This window comes from Papio anubis, chromosome 16 (genome assembly GCF_008728515.1).
Source record: "Papio anubis isolate 15944 chromosome 16, Panubis1.0, whole genome shotgun sequence".
Taxonomy (NCBI): Eukaryota; Metazoa; Chordata; class Mammalia; order Primates; family Cercopithecidae; genus Papio; species Papio anubis.
In genome coordinates, this window is record NC_044991.1 from 32,884,079 (window position 1) to 32,903,129 (window position 19,051).

The following is a 19,051-nucleotide window of genomic DNA, read 5'->3' on the forward strand; positions in this document are numbered from 1 at the left end:
CATGGGGGCTACGAAGTCTGGCGGAGTCAAAGGATTGAGAAAAGACAAGTTAAGAGTGAAGGTGGGACCAGGGGGCCAATGCTAGTATGGAGGGTGCAAAGGTCCCAAGCTCTGGGAGCCCATGCTATTTGTTGGTGATCAAACAAAGAAACAGGTGGTGAGGATGTGGGGATTGAAAGGTAGCGATGCGTCAAGGGCATGATCTATAGCGGTGATGGTTTAGCATTTTCTTTGAAGCATACAGAACATGTTCTGCTACTTGAGATAATGGGAAACATGTTCTTCTAGTTTAAGATACAATCAATCTATGAGCCTGGGAGGGCTAGAAGCAAGGAGCCACCAAGTCTAGACACTTTCCAGAGGCCACTAGGGGTTTTATGCCCTGAGTCCTGGATTCTATCCAAGCCACGAGGGGTTTTATGCCTTGGACTTAGATTATAGTGTGGCAGGGCAGCCTTCCACCCTTTGGCACAGAACTTGGTGTTCCAAAGGCCAAGAGGGGTTTTAGACCCTGGACCCTGGACATGTTCCAAGACTCTTTTACATTATTTCAGACATGCAAGCCCTGCCTCAGCTTTTTTCCCAACACTCAGATTTTCCCCGACAGAAGTCAGGTAATATGATTCCTCCAGTTTTGTTCTTTTTGCTCAGGGTTGCTTTGGCTGTTCTGATTCTTGTGTGGTTTCATATAACTTTTAGAAATTTTGTTTCTATTTCCATAGAGAATACTGAATGGTATTTTGATAGGCATTGATTCTGCAGATTTCTTTAGGTAGTATGAACATTTTAACAATATTAATTTTTATAATCATCATGGGATATTGTTCCATTTTCATGTCCTTTTTAATTTTTTAAATAAGCATTTTATAGTTTCGTTGTTGAGATCTTTTACTTCTTTAAGGTTATTTCTAAGTATTTTTTTGTAGCTACTATAAATGGGATTGCTTTCTTAATTTCTTTTTTAGACTTTGCTGTTGACATATAGAAATACTACCGAGTTTTACACATTGATTTTGTATTCTGCATCTTTGCTGAATTAATTTATCCATTCCAACAACCTTTTGGCATTTTTAAGTTTTCCCAAATATAAGATTATATTATTTGCAAACAAGGGCAATTTTACTTCTTCCTTTTCAATTTGGATGCCCTTTCTTTCTCCCTTCTCATTGCTCTGGCTAGGACTTCTAGTACCATGTTGAATAACAGTGTGAAAGTGGGCATTCTTGTCTTATTCCAGATTTTAGAGGAAAGGCTTTTAATTTTTCCCTGTTCAGTATGATGCTAGCTGTGGGTTTTGCATATAAAACCTTTTATTGTTTTGAGGTATGTTCCTTCTATACCTGGTTTGTTGAGAGTTTTTATTGTGAAGGGATGTAGCATTTTATCAAATAACTTTTTGTCATATTTTGAAATGATCACGTGATTTTTGTTTTTGAATCTATTAATGTGGTGTATCATGTTTATTTATTTGCGTATGTTGAACCCACCTTGCATCCCTGAGATGAATCTTACTTGATCAAGATGAATTATCTTTATAATATATCGTTATAAACATCAGGGATGTTTCCTTTTTTATTGTAGCTTTGTCTGTTTTTGGTATCAGGATAGTGCTTTATAGGATGAGTTTGGAAGTACTCCATCCTCCTCAACATTTTGGAATAGCTTGAGAAGAATTGATGTTAGTTCTTTAGATGTTTGGTGGAAATCAGCAGTGAAGCCATCAGGTCTTGAGTTTTTCTTTGATGGGAGTTTCTTTATTACTGCATGTATCTTGTGATTTGTTGGTCTGTTCAGGTTTTCTATTTCTTCATGATTCAACGTTGCTAGGTTGTATTTGTGTAGGAATTAATCTGTATCTTCCAGGTTTTCCAATTTTTGGCATATTGTTGCTGATGGTCCTTTGAATTTTTGTCTTATCAGATGTAATGTCTCCTTTTTGTCTCTAATTTTATTTAAGGCTTGACTCATTTTTTTGTTAATCTAGCTAAAGGATTTCAATTTTGTTTATATTTTCAAAAAAACAAAGTTTTTGTTTCATTGATATTTTATTTTATTCACTCTAAATTTTATTTATTTCTGCTCTGAACTGTAATATTTATTTCCTTCTAATTTGGGGTTTGTTTTTTCTTACTTTTCTACTTTTTTAAGGGGCATCATTTAGTTTTTTTCTACCCCACACTATATTTTATTTTATATTTATTTAGTTATTTTTATTATACTTTAAATTCTGGGATACATGTGCAGAACACGCAGGTTTGTTACATAGGTATACACATGCCATCCATAGTGGTTTCCCGCATCCATCAACCCGTCATCTACATTAAGTGTTTCTCCTAATGCTATCCCTCCCCTATCTCCCCACCTCTTGACAGGCCCTGGTGTGTGATGTTTCCCTCCCTATGTCCATGTGGTCTCATTGTTCACCTCCTACTTATGAGTGAGAACATGCGGTGTTTGGTTTTCTGTTCTAGTGTAAGTTTGCTGACAATAATGGTTTCCAGCTTCATTCATGTCCCTGCCAAAGATGTGAACTCATTCCTTTTTATGGCTGCATAGTATTCCATGGTGTATATGTACTGCATTTTCTTTATCCAGTCTATCATTGAGGGGCATTGTGTTGGTTCCAAGTCTTTGCTGTTGTGAATAGTGCTGCAGTAAACATACGAGTGCATGTATCTTTCTAGTAGAATGATTTGTAATCCTTTGGGTATATATCCAGTAATAGGATTGCTAGGTCAAATGGTATTTCTAGTTGTAGATCCTTGAGGAATCGCCGAACTGTCTTTCACAATGGTTGAACTAATTTACACTCCCACCAACAGTGTAAAAATGTTCCTATTTCTCCAAATCCTCTCCAGCATCTGTTGTTTCCTGACTTTTTAATGATCACCATTCTAACTGGCATGAGATGGTATCTTGTGGTTTTGATTTGCATTTCTTTAATGACCAGTGATGATGAGCTTTTTTCATATGTTTGTTGGCCACATAAATGTCTTCCTCTGAGAAGCATCTGTTCATATCCTTTGGCCCCTTTTTGATGGGATTGTTTGGATTTTTCTTGTAAATTTGTTTAAGTTCTTTGTAGATTCTGGGTATTAGCCCTTTGCCAGATGGACAGATTGCAGAAATATTCTCCCATTCTGTTGGTTGCCTGTTCACTCTGATGATAGTTTCTTTTGCTGTGCAGAAGCTGGTTAGCTTAATTAATTCTATTTGTCAATTTTGGCTTTTGTTGCCATAGATTTTGGTGCTTTAGTCATGAAGTCTCTGCCCATGCCTGTTTGCTTAATGGTATTGCCTAGTTTTTTTCTCTATGATTTTTATGGTTTTAGGTCTTACTTTTAAGTCTTTAATCCACGTTGAGTTAATTTTTGTATAAGGTGTAAGGAAGGGATCCAGTTTCAGTTTTCTGCATATGGCTATCCAATTTTCCCAACACCATTTATTAAACAGGGAATCCTGTCCCCATTGCTTGTTTTTGTCAGGTTTGTCAAAGATCAGATGGTTGTAGATGCGTGGTTATTTCTGAGGCCTCTGTTCTGTTCCATTGGTCTATATCTCTGTTTTGGTACCAGTAGCATGCTGTTTTGGTGCCTGTAGCCTCATAGTATAGCTTGAAGTCAGGTAGCATGATGCTGTCAGGTTGTTCTTTTTGCTTAGGACTGTCGTGGCAATACGGGCTCTTTTTTGGTTTCATATGAAATTTAAAGTACATTTTTCTAATTCTGTGAAGAAAGTCTAATTCTGTGAAGAAAGTAGTTTGATGGGAATAGCCTTGAATCTGTAAATTTCTTTGGGCAGTATGGCCATTTTCACAATATTGATTCTTCCTATCCACGAGCATGGAATGTTTTTCCATTTGTTTGTGTCCTCTCTTATTTCCTTGAGCAGTGAGTGGTTTGTAGTTCTCCTTGACGAGGTCCTTCACATCCCTTGTAAGTTCTATTCCTAGGCATTTTATTCTCTTTGAAGCAGTTGTGAATGGGAGTTCACTCAGGATTTGGCTCTCTATTATTGGTGTATAGGAATGCTTGTGATTTTTGCACATGGATTTTGTATTCTGAGACTTTACTGAAGTTGCTTATCTGCTTAAGGAGATTTTGGACTGAGACGATGGGATTTTCTAAATATACAATCATGTTATCTGCAAACAGAGACAACTTGACTTCCTCTCTTCCTAATTGAATACCCTTTATTTCTTTCTCTTGCCTGATTGCCCTGGCCACAGCTTCCAATACTATGTTGAGTAGGACTGGTGAGAGGGCTTCCTTGTCTTGTGCCAGTTTTCAAAGGGAATGCTTCCAGCTTTTGCCCATTTAATATGATATTGGCTGTGGATTTGTCATAAATAGCTCTTATTATTTTGAGATATGTTCCATCAATACCTAGTTTATTGAGAGTTTTTAGCATGAAACGGTGTTGAATTTTATCGAAGGCCTTTTCTGCATCTATTGAGATAATCATGCGGTTTTTGTCATTGGTTCTGTTTATGTGATGGATTACATTTATTGATTTGCATATGTTGAACCAGCCTTGCATCCCAGGAATGAAGCCGGCTTGATCATGGTGGATAAGCTTTTTAGTGTGCTGCTAAGTTCAATATGCCCGTATTTTATTGTAGATTTTCGCATCAATCTTCATCAGGGATATTGAACTGAAATTTTATTTCTTTGTGTGTCTTTGTCAGATTTTGGTGTCAGGATGATGCTGGCCTCAAAAAATGAGTTAGGGAGTAGTCCATCTTTTTCTATTTTTTGGAATAGTTTCAGAAGGAATGATATCAGCTCCTCTTTGTGCCTGTGCTAGAATTCGGCTGTGAATCCATCTGGTCCTGGGCTCTTTTTGGTTGGTAGTGTTTAATTACTGCCTCAATTTCAGAACTTGTTATTAGTCTCTTCAGGGATTTTACTTTTTCTGGTTTAGTCTTGGGATGGTGTATGTGTCCAGGAATTTGTCTATTTCTTCTAGATTTTCTAGTTTATTTGCTTAGAGGTGTTTATAGTATTCTTTGATGGTAGTTTGTATTTCCGTGGGATCACTGGTGTTATCCCCTTTATCATTTTTTTATTGTGTCTGTTTGATTCTTCTCTCTTTTCTTCTTTATTAGTCTGGCTAGAGGTCTATCTAATTTGTTAATCTTTTCCAAAAACCAGTTCCTAGATTCATCAATTTTTTGAAAGGCTTTTTGTGTCTCTATATCCTTCAGCTCTGCTCTGATCTTAGTTATTTCTTGTCTTCTGCTAGCTTTTGAATTTGTTTGCACTTCCTTCTCTAGATGTTAGGGTGTCAATTTTAGATCTTTCCAGCTTTCTCTTGTGGGCATTTAGTGCTATAAATTTCCCTCTGAACATTGCTTTAGCTATGTCCCAGAGATTGTGGTACGTTGTGTCTTTGTTCTCATTGGTTTCAAAGAACTTACTTATTTCTGCCTTATTTTCGTTATTTACCCAGTAAATAAATTCAGGAGCAGGTTGTTCAGTTTCCATGTAGTTGTGCGTTTTTGAGTGAGTTTCTTAATCCTGAGTTCTAATTTGATTGCAATATGGTCTGTGAGCCTGTTTGTTATGATTTCCATTCATTTGTATTTGCTGAGGAGTGTTTTACTTCCAATTATGTGGTCAATTTTAGAATAAGTGAGTGCTATGTGGTGCTGAGAAGAATGTATATTCTATTGATTTGGGGTGGAGAGTTCTGTAGATGTCTATTAGGTATGCTTGTTCCAGAACTGAGTTCCAGTCCTGAATATCCTTGTTAATTTTCTGTCTCATCGATCTAATATTGACAGTGAGGTGTTAAAGTCTCCCACTGTTATTGTGTCAGAGTCTAAGTCTCTCTGTAGGTCTAGAAGAACTTGCTTTATGAATCTGGGTGTGCCTGTATTGGGTGCATATATATTTAGGATAGTTAGCTCTTCTAGTTGAATTGATCCCTTTACCATTATGTAATGCCCTCTTCATCTCTTTTGATTTTTCTTGGTTTAAAGTGTGTTTTATCAGAGGCTAGGATTGCAACCCCTGCTTTTTTTTGCTTTCCATTTGCTTGGTAAATCTTCCTTCATCCTATTATTTTGAGCCTATCTGTGTCTTTGCATGTGAGATGGGTCTCCTGAATACAGCACATCGATGGGTCTTGACTCTTTATCCAATTTGCCAGTCTGTGTCTTTTAATTGGGGCGTTTAGCCCATTTACATTTAAGGTTAATATTGTTATGTGTGAATTTGATCTTGTTATTATGATGCTAGCTGGTTATTTTGCCTGTTAGTTGATGCAGTTTCTTCATAGAGTCGATGGTCTCTACATTTTGGTATGTTTTTGCAGTGGCTGGTACTGCTTTTTCCTTTCCATATTTAGTGTTTCCTTCAGGAGCTCTTGTAAGGCAGGCATGGTGGTGACAAAATCTCTCAGCATTTGCTTGTCTGTAAAGAAATTTATTTCTCCTTCACTTATGAAGCTTTGTTTGGCTGCATATGAAATTCTGAGTTGAAAATTCTTTTCTTTAAGCATGTTGAATATTGGCCCCTTCTCTCTTCTGGGTTGTGGGTTTATGCAGAGAGATCTGCTCTTAGTCTGATGGGCTTCCCCTTGTGGGTAACCCAACTTTCCTCTCTAGCTGCTCTTAGCATTTTTTCCTTCATTTCAACCTTGCTGAATCTGACAATCATGTGTCTTGGTGTTGCTCTTCTCGAGGAGTATCTTGGTGATGTTCTCTGTATTTCCTGAATTTGAATGTTGGCTTGTCTTGTTATGTTGGGGAAATTCTCCCAGATAGTATCCTGAAGAGTGTTTTCCAACTTGGTTCCATTTTCTCTGTCATTTTCATGTACACCAATCAAACGTAGCTTGGTCTTTTCATGTAGTCCCATATTTCTTTGAGGCTTTGCTTATTTCTTTTAGTTCTTTTTTCTCTAATCTCATCTTCATGCTTATTTCATTAAGTTGATCTTCAATCTCTGATATCCTTTCTTCTGCCTGATAGATTTGGCTATTGATACTTGTGTATTTTTCATGAAGTTCTCATGCTGTGTTTTTCAGCTCCATCAGGTCGTTTATTTTCTTCTCTGAACTGGTTATTCTAGTTATCAATTCCTGTAACCTTTTATCAAGGTTCTTAGCTTCCTTGCTTTGGGTTGGAACATGCTCCTTTAGCTCAGAGGAGTTATTACCCACCTTTTGAAGCCTACTTCTGTCTGTTCGTCAGACTCATTCTCGGTGCAGGTTTGTTCCCTTTCTGGCGAGGAGTTGTGATCCTTTGGAGGAGAAGAGGTGTTCTGGTTTTTCAGCCTTTTTGCACTGTTTTTTCCTCATCTTCATCGATTTGTCTACCTTTGATCTTTGATATTGGTGATCTTCAGATGGGGTTTTTGTGTGGATTTTTTTTGTTGATGCTATTCCTTTCTGTTTGTTAGTTTTCCTTCTAACAGTCAGGCCCCTCTGCTACAGCTCTACTGGAGTTTGCTGGAGGTCCACTCCAGACCCTGTTCGCCTGGTTATCACAAGCGGAGACTGCAGAACAGCAAAGATTGATGCCTGTTCCTTGCTCTGGAAGCTTCGTCTCAGAGGGGCACCTGCCAGATGCCAGCTGGAGCTCTCCTGTATGAGGTGTCTGTTGACCCCTGCTGGGAGGTGTCTCCAGTCAGGAGGGACAGGGGACAGGGACCCACTTGAGGAGGCAGTCTATCCCTTAGCAGGGCTTGGGAGCTGTACTGGGAGACATGCTGCTTTCTTCAGAGCCACAGGCAGAACGTTTAAGTCTGCTGAAACTGCACCCACAGCTGCCTCTTCCCCCAGGTGCTCTGTCCGAGGCAGACGGGCGTTTTATCTATAAGCCCCTGACTGGGGCTGCTGCCTTTCTTTCAGAGATGCCCTACCCAGAGAGGAAGAATCTAGAGAGGCAGTCTGGCCACAGTGGCTTTGCCGAGCTACGGTGGGCTTTGCCCAGTTCGAACTTCTGAAGGCTTTGTTTACACTGTGAGGGGAAAACCACCTACTTATGCCTCAGTAATAGTGGATGCCCCTTCCCCAACCAAGCTTGAGTATCCCAGGTTGACTTCAGACTCCTGTGCTGGCAGTGAGAATTTCAAGCCAGTGGATGTTAGCTTGCTGGTCTCCATGGGAGTGGGATCTGCTGAGCTAAACCACTTGGCTCCCTGGCTTTTAGCCCCATTTTCAGGGGAGTGAACAGTTCTGTCTCTCTGGCATTCCAGGCACCACTGGGGTGTAGAAAAAACTCCTGCAGCTAGCTCGGAGTCTGCCCAAATGGCTGCCCAGTTTTGTGCTTGAAACCCAGGGCCCTGGTTGTGTAGGCACCCGAGGGAATCTCCTGGTCTGTGGGTTGTGAAGACCATGGGAAAAGTGTAGTATCTGGGCCAGAATGCACCATTCCTCACAGCATAGTCCCTGTCATCTTCCCTGGGCTAAGGGGAGGGATTCCCCAACCCTTTGAGCTTCTCTGGTGAAGTGATGCCCCACCCTGCTTTGGCTAACCCTCTGTGGGCTGTACCCACTGTCTAACCAGTCTCAGTGAGATGAGTCGGGTATTTCAGTTGGAAATGCGGAAATCACCCGCCTTCTGCGTTGATCTTGCTGAGAGCTGCAGACCAGAGCTGTTCCTATTCGGCCATCTTAGCAGCCACCCATCATTTAGATTTTTACAGTGTTTATTTATTTATTTAAATGTAGTGACCAAGAGCAAAAGGAAGTGGCTACAAAAACTAGGAAACCATTTTTAAAAGTCGGGGAGAGCTCTGGGTTGATATTGACACCAAAGAATATGCAGGAGGTGGTGTGACAGCCCCACATGCCACAGCCTCTGTGCAGCCAGAAGCCTAGGACAGGAGGGCAGGTGCAGTGTGCTGCTGGCTGGAGTGAGTGTTTCCTCCCAAAGTGCTTGCTGACTCCAGGAAGCACCCTGTGCCCTTGTGCTTTAGTGTCTCCCTGTACCAACTTGGCCATATACTGCCTTCCTCATCTGCCACGTAGGGGTAACATGTGTCTCTCAGACCTATTAGGAAGAATTAAAGTGGCATCACATGTCATGCGCCTGACACAGGGTCTTACCTGTTTTATGCGGCTTCTGTCAGCCTGCAGTCCTGGAAGAGAAGCCTCTCTCCAAATCCACTGCTCCCAGGTATCCATCCAACAGAAGCAATGCAGGACATCATAGTAACATTGGCCTCACATGGGTGTGCATGTCAGTAATGGAGTCCCCAAGACCTCTGAGTCCTCAGAGTTCTCCTCCTGATTCTTGCCCAAGGGGAGCACACTGCAGCAGGGATTGAGCAGGGTGTCCAGAGCCCTGGGTGCTGGCACAGTGCTCCTGTTCTTTGAGTAGGTAATTTCGGGCATGTTGGCTTCCCTTGATTACCTTTTACCTGATGCCTGAAGTGATGATTAGTCCTGCCCAAAATGCATCAGTGTCATCTACCATAAGCCAGGCATAATTCCAGGGGACAGGATGTGGCCCTCTGCTGTCTTGGAGGACATGGTTGGCTAGGAGTAGAGAGAGACAGACCCAGAAACCAACACAAGACAGAGCAACACAAGACAGATCCATGTTCTGATGGTAGCCCAGGTGCTGTGGGAACAGGGAGGAAGAGCACAGGGTCTGCTGGGAGTGGGGAGACTCTGGTAACACACACAAGACAGAGCGAGTGCGTATCCTGATGGGAGCCCAGGTGCTGTGGGGGCACAGAGGAGGGTGTGCTTAAAATGGGAGGGAGAATTAGGGACCAGTAATTCTTTTGTAGATAGAAAGTCTTTTGGACTTGGTGGAACATTTTGAAGAGAAGCATTCCAAGGCAAGATGAGGCATGCAAACCCAGGGATGGGGTTTAGACCATGTGGGACGTGCTCAGGGTTGAGAAGTATCTGAGCTGGAATAAAGGACCTGGGCAGGCAGATGTTGGGACATAAGAAAGTGAGGTTTAAGGAGGAAGAGTTTGGATCTGCTGGTTCAAAGTGTTTGGGCCAAGCTCAGGAAAAAGGATGGCAACACCCCACTTTTCTTTATTTACTTTTGCATTCATTGGCTTCTTCCTTCAGCAAACATTTATTCATTGTTTACTGTGTGACAAGCACTAACCTGGGTGCTGAGGAAAGAAAGATGAGTAAGACGGGGTTTCCTTCCTCAGGGAAATCATAGTCTGGTGGAGGAGATAAGTAACAATGGAGTGTGATGCAGATAGCAATTTGCTGCTACTCCCAAGAACAGTTATGCAGGTGAGTGGTTACGCTTGGAGGAAGAGGATATAAGAGAGGCTTTTAAAAATGTGCCTTTTGAGCTGAGTTTGAAGGATAAATGGAGTAGGAGCTTGCCAGAGGGACCTCAAAAGCCATCCAGGGACAGCTGACAACAGGACAAAGCCCAGAAGTGTCACTGAGGAGCACGCTGGGGACACAGTAACGTCTGGTTTGAGTGGATCCTAGGTGGGAAGTGTAACTAGGGAGAAAAGACTGGAGAGATGGAATGGAGTAAAGCTGGGAGTTTGGACTTCGTCCTAAAGTCTCTGTGACAGTGGTGAAGATGTTCAAGCTGGGAGGTTAGGAAGGTAAATAGCAGGATGCAGAGGGCTGGAGAGGCCCTGGGAAGATGTGAGGAAGACTTGTTATGAGACCTTTTGTGGTCCAGAAGAAGGATCAGGAGGAAATGAGTGGGGTGGGCTCACTAAGGCTGACCGGTGAGTGAATGAGAGTGTGGGTAACTCCAGTGTTTTGGGTTTGAGAGGCTGGTGCCAGTCGTAAGACAGAACCATCAGGAGAGGTAGATTTCAGGAGGAAGATGATGGGCTTATTCTGAATATGTGTGAGATCACCGCAGGACACCTGAGGTGCTTTCCCACACTCAATCCCCACCTTGACGTCTTTCCGAAGCTCCTGATCCCTTCAGTGCTGGCCTGGCCCCTCCACTGTCATCTCTCAGCCCGAGCAGATTGCAGCCCCTTGAACGGCCAGGCTGTGTTCTGCATCTTGCTGTTTCCAAGTGGAACAGCTTTTCCCTTGTCTCAACTTTTGTCTGGCCAGCTGCTGCTGATTCTTCTGGGCTCATTCAGATGGAAGGCTTTGCAGAAGGCTTTCCTGGTGGTCTCGACCACCACCAGGGAGGGCTCATCCAGATGTGTCGGTAGCCGTGTGCTCATCCCATCTGATTGCGGTGGTGTGCGTTCATGACACCTCCTCCACTGCTGTGACACCTGTCCTGCAGGGCAGGTGGCATCTGTGTCTGCTGTGCCTGGCCTAGATGGAAAGTGAGGCATGAGCCAACATCACAGGAGCAAATCCAGGTGGCATATCTACCAGAGAGCTGGAAACTCCAAAAGACCAAGTGAAAGGCACCAAAGACAAATATGAACATGAGGATCCTGCATCTTCCTCCACTCTCGTGTCTGCTGGTGAAGCACAGCATGCTTTAGAGACACGTGTTCAGTTACGGAGGCCCATGCTGTTGGCTTGGTCTTGTGTGTGGAGAGGAATAGAAAGGGAGAAGGAATGCAGAGGCCCAGGGAGGAAGGGTGTGAAGCTTGGTGGCCCATGTTCACAGAGCAGGTAGCCTGGTCTGAACACCTGCTTCCCTTCATTTTTCTAAGCTTCTGGGCCAGCTTTGGCCATATCCCTAAGGGAAAGCTCTCCATGAGCTGAGAGCACACCAGTGAGGCAGTTCCACGAATTGGTCTCAGAGGGCTATGACCCCTAGAAACAGCTTGCAAACGTGCATGTGTGTGAGATATGCCTCATTCTGGGGAGATACCCCAAGAGCTTTTGCTCAGCTTTTTAAAGATGCCTGTGGCCATGAAGAGGCTGAGAACCACTGCTATAAGGATCCAGTCTTACTTTTTTCCCTACATTAAATCCTAGGAGGAATAATAATATAAAAGATAGGGAAGAAGACCTAGATCCATACTTGCTCAAAACTACATCCTCCAGTTTCCCAGAGCACCCACACAGAACATAGAACCCAGTTCCAAACCACTCTTATAAAGCCGAAGGCTGTAGAGCTGCAGAGCCAGATGGACACTTGGAAATCACTGTGATTTCCGGGTCATGTCTGGGGCAGTCAGGAAGGCACACAGAGCTTATCAGTGGCAGTGTTGGAACATGATACAGCTCCCTTCTCATTCATTGATTCTCTTTTTACTACTTGCCTTATCTCCCAAAACCTACATTTTAATAATTCAAAACTTTTTTCTTTTTCTGAGGTAGGGTCTGGATCTGTTGCCCAAGCTAGAGTGCAATAGCATGATCTCAGCTCACTGCAGCCTCGACCTCCTGGGCTCAAACCATCCTCCCACCTCAGCCTCCCAGCCAAGTAACTGGGACTTCAGGTGCATATCACCATGCCCGGCTAATTTTTTTTTTGTTTTGTTTTTTTGAAGAGAGAGATTGTCACCATGCTGTCCAGGCTGGTCTCGAACTCTTGAACTCAAGCCACCTGCCTGTTTGGGCTTCCTAAAGTGCTGAGATTACAGGTGTGAGCCACTGTGCCTGGCTTCAAACCTTTTTCCATCCCAAATGTAGTTGCCAAACAGGAAACCATTTTTTCTTTAGATGTTTAGGTTTCTGGGGAGAGAAACTTTTCCCTTTAATTGCCTCTCTAACCACCGTAATACCTGGTAGAAGATGAATCTGTTGCTTACTTCTGAATAGTTCTTTATAACTTAACCACATTGACACCCATGAGCTGCTGGTTTACTTTACAGGGGAACACTGAGACTCAGAGATGAGATGACTTGCTTGCTGCTTCCTGCCACCCACTTCAAAGCTCTCCCCACCATTTCTCATCCTGGGCATTCAGACATGCACATTCTGGAATGCTCACAGCAGGGAACCAATAGTCAGTGTACCTGGCTTGCTGCTGTCTGTTTTGTGGGGGTGAAACTGATCACCCTGCTAATCACAGACCAGATATAGATATACCAGCTCTAGATATAATAGAGTCTGATTTCTAAGCAATCTGCAAAGTGAGTTTTTAATCACCATTTTATAGACGGAGACACTAATTCAGACAGGGAAAATGCTCAAGGCCACAAGGTAGTGAACTCCCAAACTAAACAAACCTCAGGTCTGCCCAATTCCTCTTCCTGTGTTTTCTCCATACCATCTCACTACATGGGGCTGTGAACTTCCCCGCCTGCCTCCCTGGGGCAGTCCTGGCCTCCTCTCACCCCTGCCCCTTCCCTTCTTTCTCTGTCTTAGGAGTGCCAGCTTCTCCCAGGGCTCCAGGGCCCCATTCCCCTTGAGGAGAAGCACAGCCGTGCAAAATCTTGCCCAGCACAGTGAATACAGTGTCGATGGAGTCAGCGGTCCCACATCCATAGCTTCCATGGCCTTTTCCAAGCCGAGCCAGCACAATGCAAATTCGAGGCAGCAGCTGGGGCCCCTGGAGCTGTCCCTTGGCCACACCAGAGGCAGCCTCACAGGCTCTGAGGCAGATAATGAGGGTGTGTACCCCTTCAAGGCACCCAGAAGCACCCTGTGCCAGGAGTTTGGGGACCACCTGGTGAACAATAGTGGTGTTCCGGCCATCCCACTCTCAGCGCACCAGATCCCTAGGACAGTCACGTTAGACAAGAACCTCTGTGCCACGGCCATGGCCACTCCTGGGCCCTATTGGCTCCCTTCCCCTGCCCAAGGCAAGTCAGGCAGAAGCATGTCAGTGGGGCAGCCCTCAGCAGAGACCTTCAGTCAGTGAAAGCAGCAGGTGGTCCATTGACGCTGCCATCCCCAGGTGGAATACCCTTCCTGCAATAGACAGCAGCCGATGTTGCCAAGGTCAGTATGAGCCCTCACCGAGAAATAGAGGGAGAGGGGAGGTGTCACCGGGTTCTCAGTGGTTAGCTAGTCCTTGGTCTCCCATGGCCAAGGGAGACATGGGAGCCACTCAGGTCACTGATAGTCAAGTTCATCTCCTGTCTCTGGACCTTGAGACCGCTGTGTCCCCCAGCACTGGAGGCTGTTAGTAGACACCCACAGTGGCAAGACTGTGGCAGACTCGGCCTCTACTAAGGCAGACAGAACATTCTTCGTTGCAGTACAGCACATTATGGGTTTGGAATTCTTTTTTTTTTGAGACGGAGTCTCGCTCTGTTGCCAGGGCTGGAGTGCAGTGGCCAGATCTCAGCTCACTGCAAGCTCCGCCTCCCGGGTTTACACCATTCTTCTGCCTCAGCCTCCCGAGTAGCTGGGACTACAGAAGCCCACCACCTCCCAGCTAGTTTTTGTGTTTTTTTAGTAGAGGCGGGGTTTCACTGTGTTAGCCCACGATGGTCGATCTCCTGACCTGTGATCCACCCACCTGGAAGCCTCCCCAAAGTGCTGGATTACAGGCTTGAGCCACCGTGCCGGCTACAGGTTTTGGAATTCTAAATAATCATGTATGTATGTGTAAATCAAAGCAAGACTTAGTAGAAATTGGGAGATCGTCAAGCTAGAGGCCAAAACCAGGTGTGGACTCACAGTTGAAACAAAACGAGATTTTCAAAATCTTCTCCAACCTATATTTGGATCTCTTTGTTTGAAGTCTAGACTTGTATTTGAAATAGCTAGATTTTTTGTCATTTGTTTTCCACTGAGAGTATTTTATATCTGCATATAACCTCCTCTCCTCAATGAAAGAATAGATCAGTAGTAACTCCTTTCCTTTTGCATCCATTCTTACATCTTGCAAAGCCTTTGTTTGTTCTTCCTGTTATGAGGAGTTTGTTAGAGGCAAAGCCTTGTTTTCTCTGTTTTATATGAGGCCCGTGGTACTTAGGCTTATTCAGGTTGCAAGTCAGAAGTGACAAAGATGAACCTCACCCTGAGGTCCTGGATCCTGGGTTAGAACTCTTTGCAGTCTTTTCAGTGTTTCAGCAATTTGAGCAAGGCCCTTGTGCTGTGAAATTGAAATGATAGAGACATATATAAAACAGGTTTGCTGTTCAGAGCTCACATTTATGTACACAATGAAATGAAACCGATATGCAGAAGTCAGTACAAGCCCTCTTTACTGTTCCTGGAGGTGTCAGGTGGGTGAAGGGGATGGGTGGTGGGTGCCGTAGGAGTTGAAGGAGAAGTGTATCCTGTGGGTAGATGTCTAGGAGAGACACTCTGTGGGTAACACTGGAGCTGGACCTGGAAACCCAGGAGGAGTTGTGGTAGGGAGCAAAGATGTGTTAGAGGTAACACCTTGTCATTTGGGGTTGAGAGTCGTGTCCTCTGGAGCATCAGTGAGACCTTGAACAGCACTGGAGAGGGTGTGGGAGGCATCAACACATAGATCAGCTGTGACACATCTGGATCTCCTTCCTCTGTCTTAGCTTCCTCCTGCAAGTACTCCCGGCATGGTGGAGAGAATACCCGGCCCGGCCTGCAAGGAATCCCATGCATGAGGGAGTCAGTTCTTTCCTGGTGAGTATGACTGAACCAGGGGTCCCCAGGCTGGCTCAGGGAGGTAAAGGTCACACTCCAGGGAACTAAAAGCACATCCCCCAAAGGGTGACAGCATCTCCCTCCTAGGAGCCCGCCTGGGTTCTTGCCTCAGTTCAGAATCATGGGTTCAGTTTTTGGATAAGTGAGATACAGGTATCCAGGTCTGGAAGAAAGTGAATACTTAAGTAGATGGGATCACAAGGCTCACCAGCCCTGTGGGTAGCAGAGGGTGCAGAATGCTGGGGTTCTGGGTGCTCTAAGCAGGTGCTCTAACCCATGAGGTCCCCTGGAGCAGGAGTGCTTCCTTGTGAGCCTTTGGTATGGCTAGGCGGAGGGGACAGGCTACTGGGGTGGTGGGTGATCTGATTCAGCAACCTTATCCAGGAGATCCTCTGGAGAAGGGGTGCTTCCATGTGAGCCTCCAGGCAAGGGCAGTACTCAGAGTCAGGTGAGGTGGATGGATTCCAGGCTGCCACCTGGAAAGGGTAACCACAGTTCTCCAAGGTGTCAGACAAGCAACAAAGCCTGGCTTCAGGCCCCTTATAAAGATGGTGGGAATTAGGTAACCAAGGCAGAGGGCAGATGGGGCAGGAGCTGGAGGAAGGCTGTACCTAGGTCTGCTGCATTGCACAACTCTGTGACAGCTCTGCCTGCAGCTTGATGGTCACCCACAAGCCTGAGTGAGCCCCAAGCTCCCTGTACCTCCCTGATACCTTGTCTGCTAATCACAGCCGTTGGGGGAGAGGAATCTCCTTGTCTGTGGAAGTGCACCTCGCCCCACACCTCACCTTCCAGGGCCAAGACATCTGATATGATCCTTGCCTTGATCAGGGCCTGAGATGCTGACCTGCCTGAAGGGGTGGCCTGCCCCTCCACACCTGTGGGCATTTCTCGTTAGGTGGAATGAGAGACTTGAGAAAAGAAATGAGACACAGAGACAAAGAAAAAGTGGGCCCAGGGGACCCGTACTCAGCATACAGAGGACCCACGCCAGCACTGGTCTCTGAGTTCCCTCTGTATTTATTGATCTTTATCTCTACCATTATCTTTACCTTTACCAAATAGGATCATAGTAGGGAGAAGGTCAGCAGAAAGACATGTGAATAAAGATCTCTGTGACATGAATAAGTTTAAGGAAAAGTGCTGTGCCTTGATATGCATATGCAAACATCTCCATAAACCTTTTAGTGCATAAAGAGCAGCACTGCAGCATGTCCCACCTTCAGTCCTAAGGCGGTTTTCTCCTATCTCAGTAAATAGAACATACAGTCGGGTTTTACACTGAGGCGTTCCATTGCCCAGGGACAGACAGGAGACAGATGCCTTTCTCTATCTCAACTGCCCAGAGGCCTTCTTTCCTCTTATACTAATCCTCCTCAGCACAGATCCTTCATGGGTGTTGGACGATCAGGTCTTTCCCTTCCCACAAGGCCATATGTCAGACTATCACATGGGGAGAAACCTTGGACAATTCCTAGCTTTCCTAGACAGAGGTCCCTGCAACTTTCCGCAGTGTATGTGTCCCTGGGTACTTGAGATTAAGAGAATGGTGATGACTTTTCACAAGCGTACTGCCTTCAGGCACTTGTTAAACAAAGCACACCCTGCACTGCCCCAAATCCATTAAACCTTGAGTCACCACAGCACATGTCTCTGGCAAGGACAGGGTTGGGGGTAGGGTTATAGGTTAATAGTATCTCAAATACAGAACAAAATGGAGTCTCTTATGTCTACTTCTTTCTACACAGACACAGTAACAGTCTGATCTCTCTTTCTTTTCCCCACACCCGCCAGTGCTGAGTCAGGACTTGAGGTGGATGGTGGGTCTTGAGGCCACACCTGCATGGTGCACGGCCTGTGCAGCCTTCTGCCTGGGTCCAGTATCCAGATATCCGAGTGGACATTGGGTACTGGACCCCATCTGCATGGTGCACGGCCTGTGCTGCCTTCTGCCTGGGTCCAGCATCCAGAAACCAGAATGGACCCAGCCACTAAAGATATTTTATCCTATAGATTTGTCACAAATTGTAACTGGACCCCACGGGGTCCTGAGAGCTAGAAGGGCCCAGACATCTCACTTTTTCTTGCCTCTACCTTGATTTCAGAGTCTTTCCAGGGTCACTCTGATAGCTTCAATGTGTCGCCCTCCCCATGTAGTGAAGGCTTATAATTGTATGCTGCCCTGGCATCCACATTGAATGCAGGTTTAACTTTCTCAGAACAGAGGCAGAGGACTTAGTCACCCCGATGGTTTCCAGTTCTACATCACACCCATGTGGCTTCAGTCAGTGGCCAGAGATAGGACCTTAGACTCACCTCCCCCAGCCAGCAGACTGGGCTCGCCACTGTCTTGCTGCTCCCTTTAAATGGATCATCCAGGCATTTACTCCAACCTGAATTAAGTGATCCACACCCCATTCCGCAAGATACACTGCCAGTTGCCACCCTCTCTCCTGTGGCTCTCTTTTTCTGTGCTCCCTGACCTCCCAGGACCTGTAAGAACTGAAAACTCTTCCACTTTTACGTGTGACTGTGTCATGGAAGCTGCTCCAAAGTCTGACCCCTGAGGCTGCCCAGAGGGGCCCCATGCATGGGGTTCCTGGCTGGAGCTCTTCTGTCTGGGCCTCTGGTGGCTGCTGAAGACAGCAGCCCCCAGCCAAGGTGATCAAGAGTTTCGTCAAAACACCCAGTCATGACTCTTTTTGGCCTTGTCTAGAAATTCTCATTCCTATCTTGTTCTTTTTTTTTTTTTTTTTTTTTTTTTTTTTTTTGAGGCCAGTTTTTGCTCTGTCACCCAGGCTGGAGTGCAGTGGCTGGATCTCCAGCTCACTGCAAGCTCCGCCTCCCGGGTCCACACGCCATTCTCCTGCCTCAGCCTCCCGAGTAGCTGGGACCCACGAAGCCCGCGCCCTGGCCGGCTAGTTTTTGTATTTTTTGCTTGAAGTGAGGGGGTTTCACTGTGTTAGCCAGGATGGTCTCGTTCCTATCTTGTTCTTGCTGGTGATAGCTGTGTTTCTTTCACTTTCCCCTTCCTAGCCAGGAAAAGCACTCGTGGGCCTGTCGGACAGCATTGCTTCTGAGGACAGCTGTGTGCCCATGAACCCAGGCTTCCCTACCCTGGTGGCTGTGGAGCAAGCAGGCAGCGATTCTCAGGGTGTCTGCACCGCTGTGGGCTCATGTCCTGTTTGCTTTGACCTGCTTGGCTTCCCACTCACGGAGCTTTCTGTGCACCAAGACCTCAGCCAGGGACATGAGGTCCAGCTGCCCCCTGTCAACCGCAGCCTCAAGCCTAACCGGAAAGGTAAGTCTTTCCCCATTCTATCTCTTGACAATGTCCAGGGACTCTTCATTCGCTTAGGGGTCAGGTGGATCCTGGATGTGGAACGTCTGACCTTGGCAAGTTATATGAGTTCTCTGAGCCTCAGTTTTCTTCTCTGTGAAATGAAGATAGTAACTCCTACTTCCTGGGTTTGTTTGGAAGGAGAGTGTCTGGGACAGTGGCCCTGGCTCACAGCAGGTGTCCAGTGAAGTTTGGTCTGTGCCCTCCACATGTAGACCAGGAAGAAGAGCTAGAGTTCAGGTTCCAGACTGCTATGACCTCACCTTGTGGCCTTGGCCCAGCACGGGGTTCAAGGAAGGAGTGGGATAC

The 19,051-nt window shown here is 45.4% G+C and overlaps 1 protein-coding gene across 1 annotated transcript in view; it reads left to right on the forward strand.

Moving 5' to 3' along the window:
• Positions 1 to 19,051, forward strand: part of LOC101004237 (GRB2-associated-binding protein 4) — a 60,783-nt gene that overhangs the window by 29,690 nt on the left and 12,042 nt on the right. Inside the window, 3 exon segments of the mRNA XM_031656019.1 lie at positions 15,291 to 15,331; positions 15,334 to 15,381; positions 18,439 to 18,703. Of these exon segments, the coding sequence (XP_031511879.1) occupies positions 15,291 to 15,331; positions 15,334 to 15,381; positions 18,439 to 18,703 (354 nt within the window).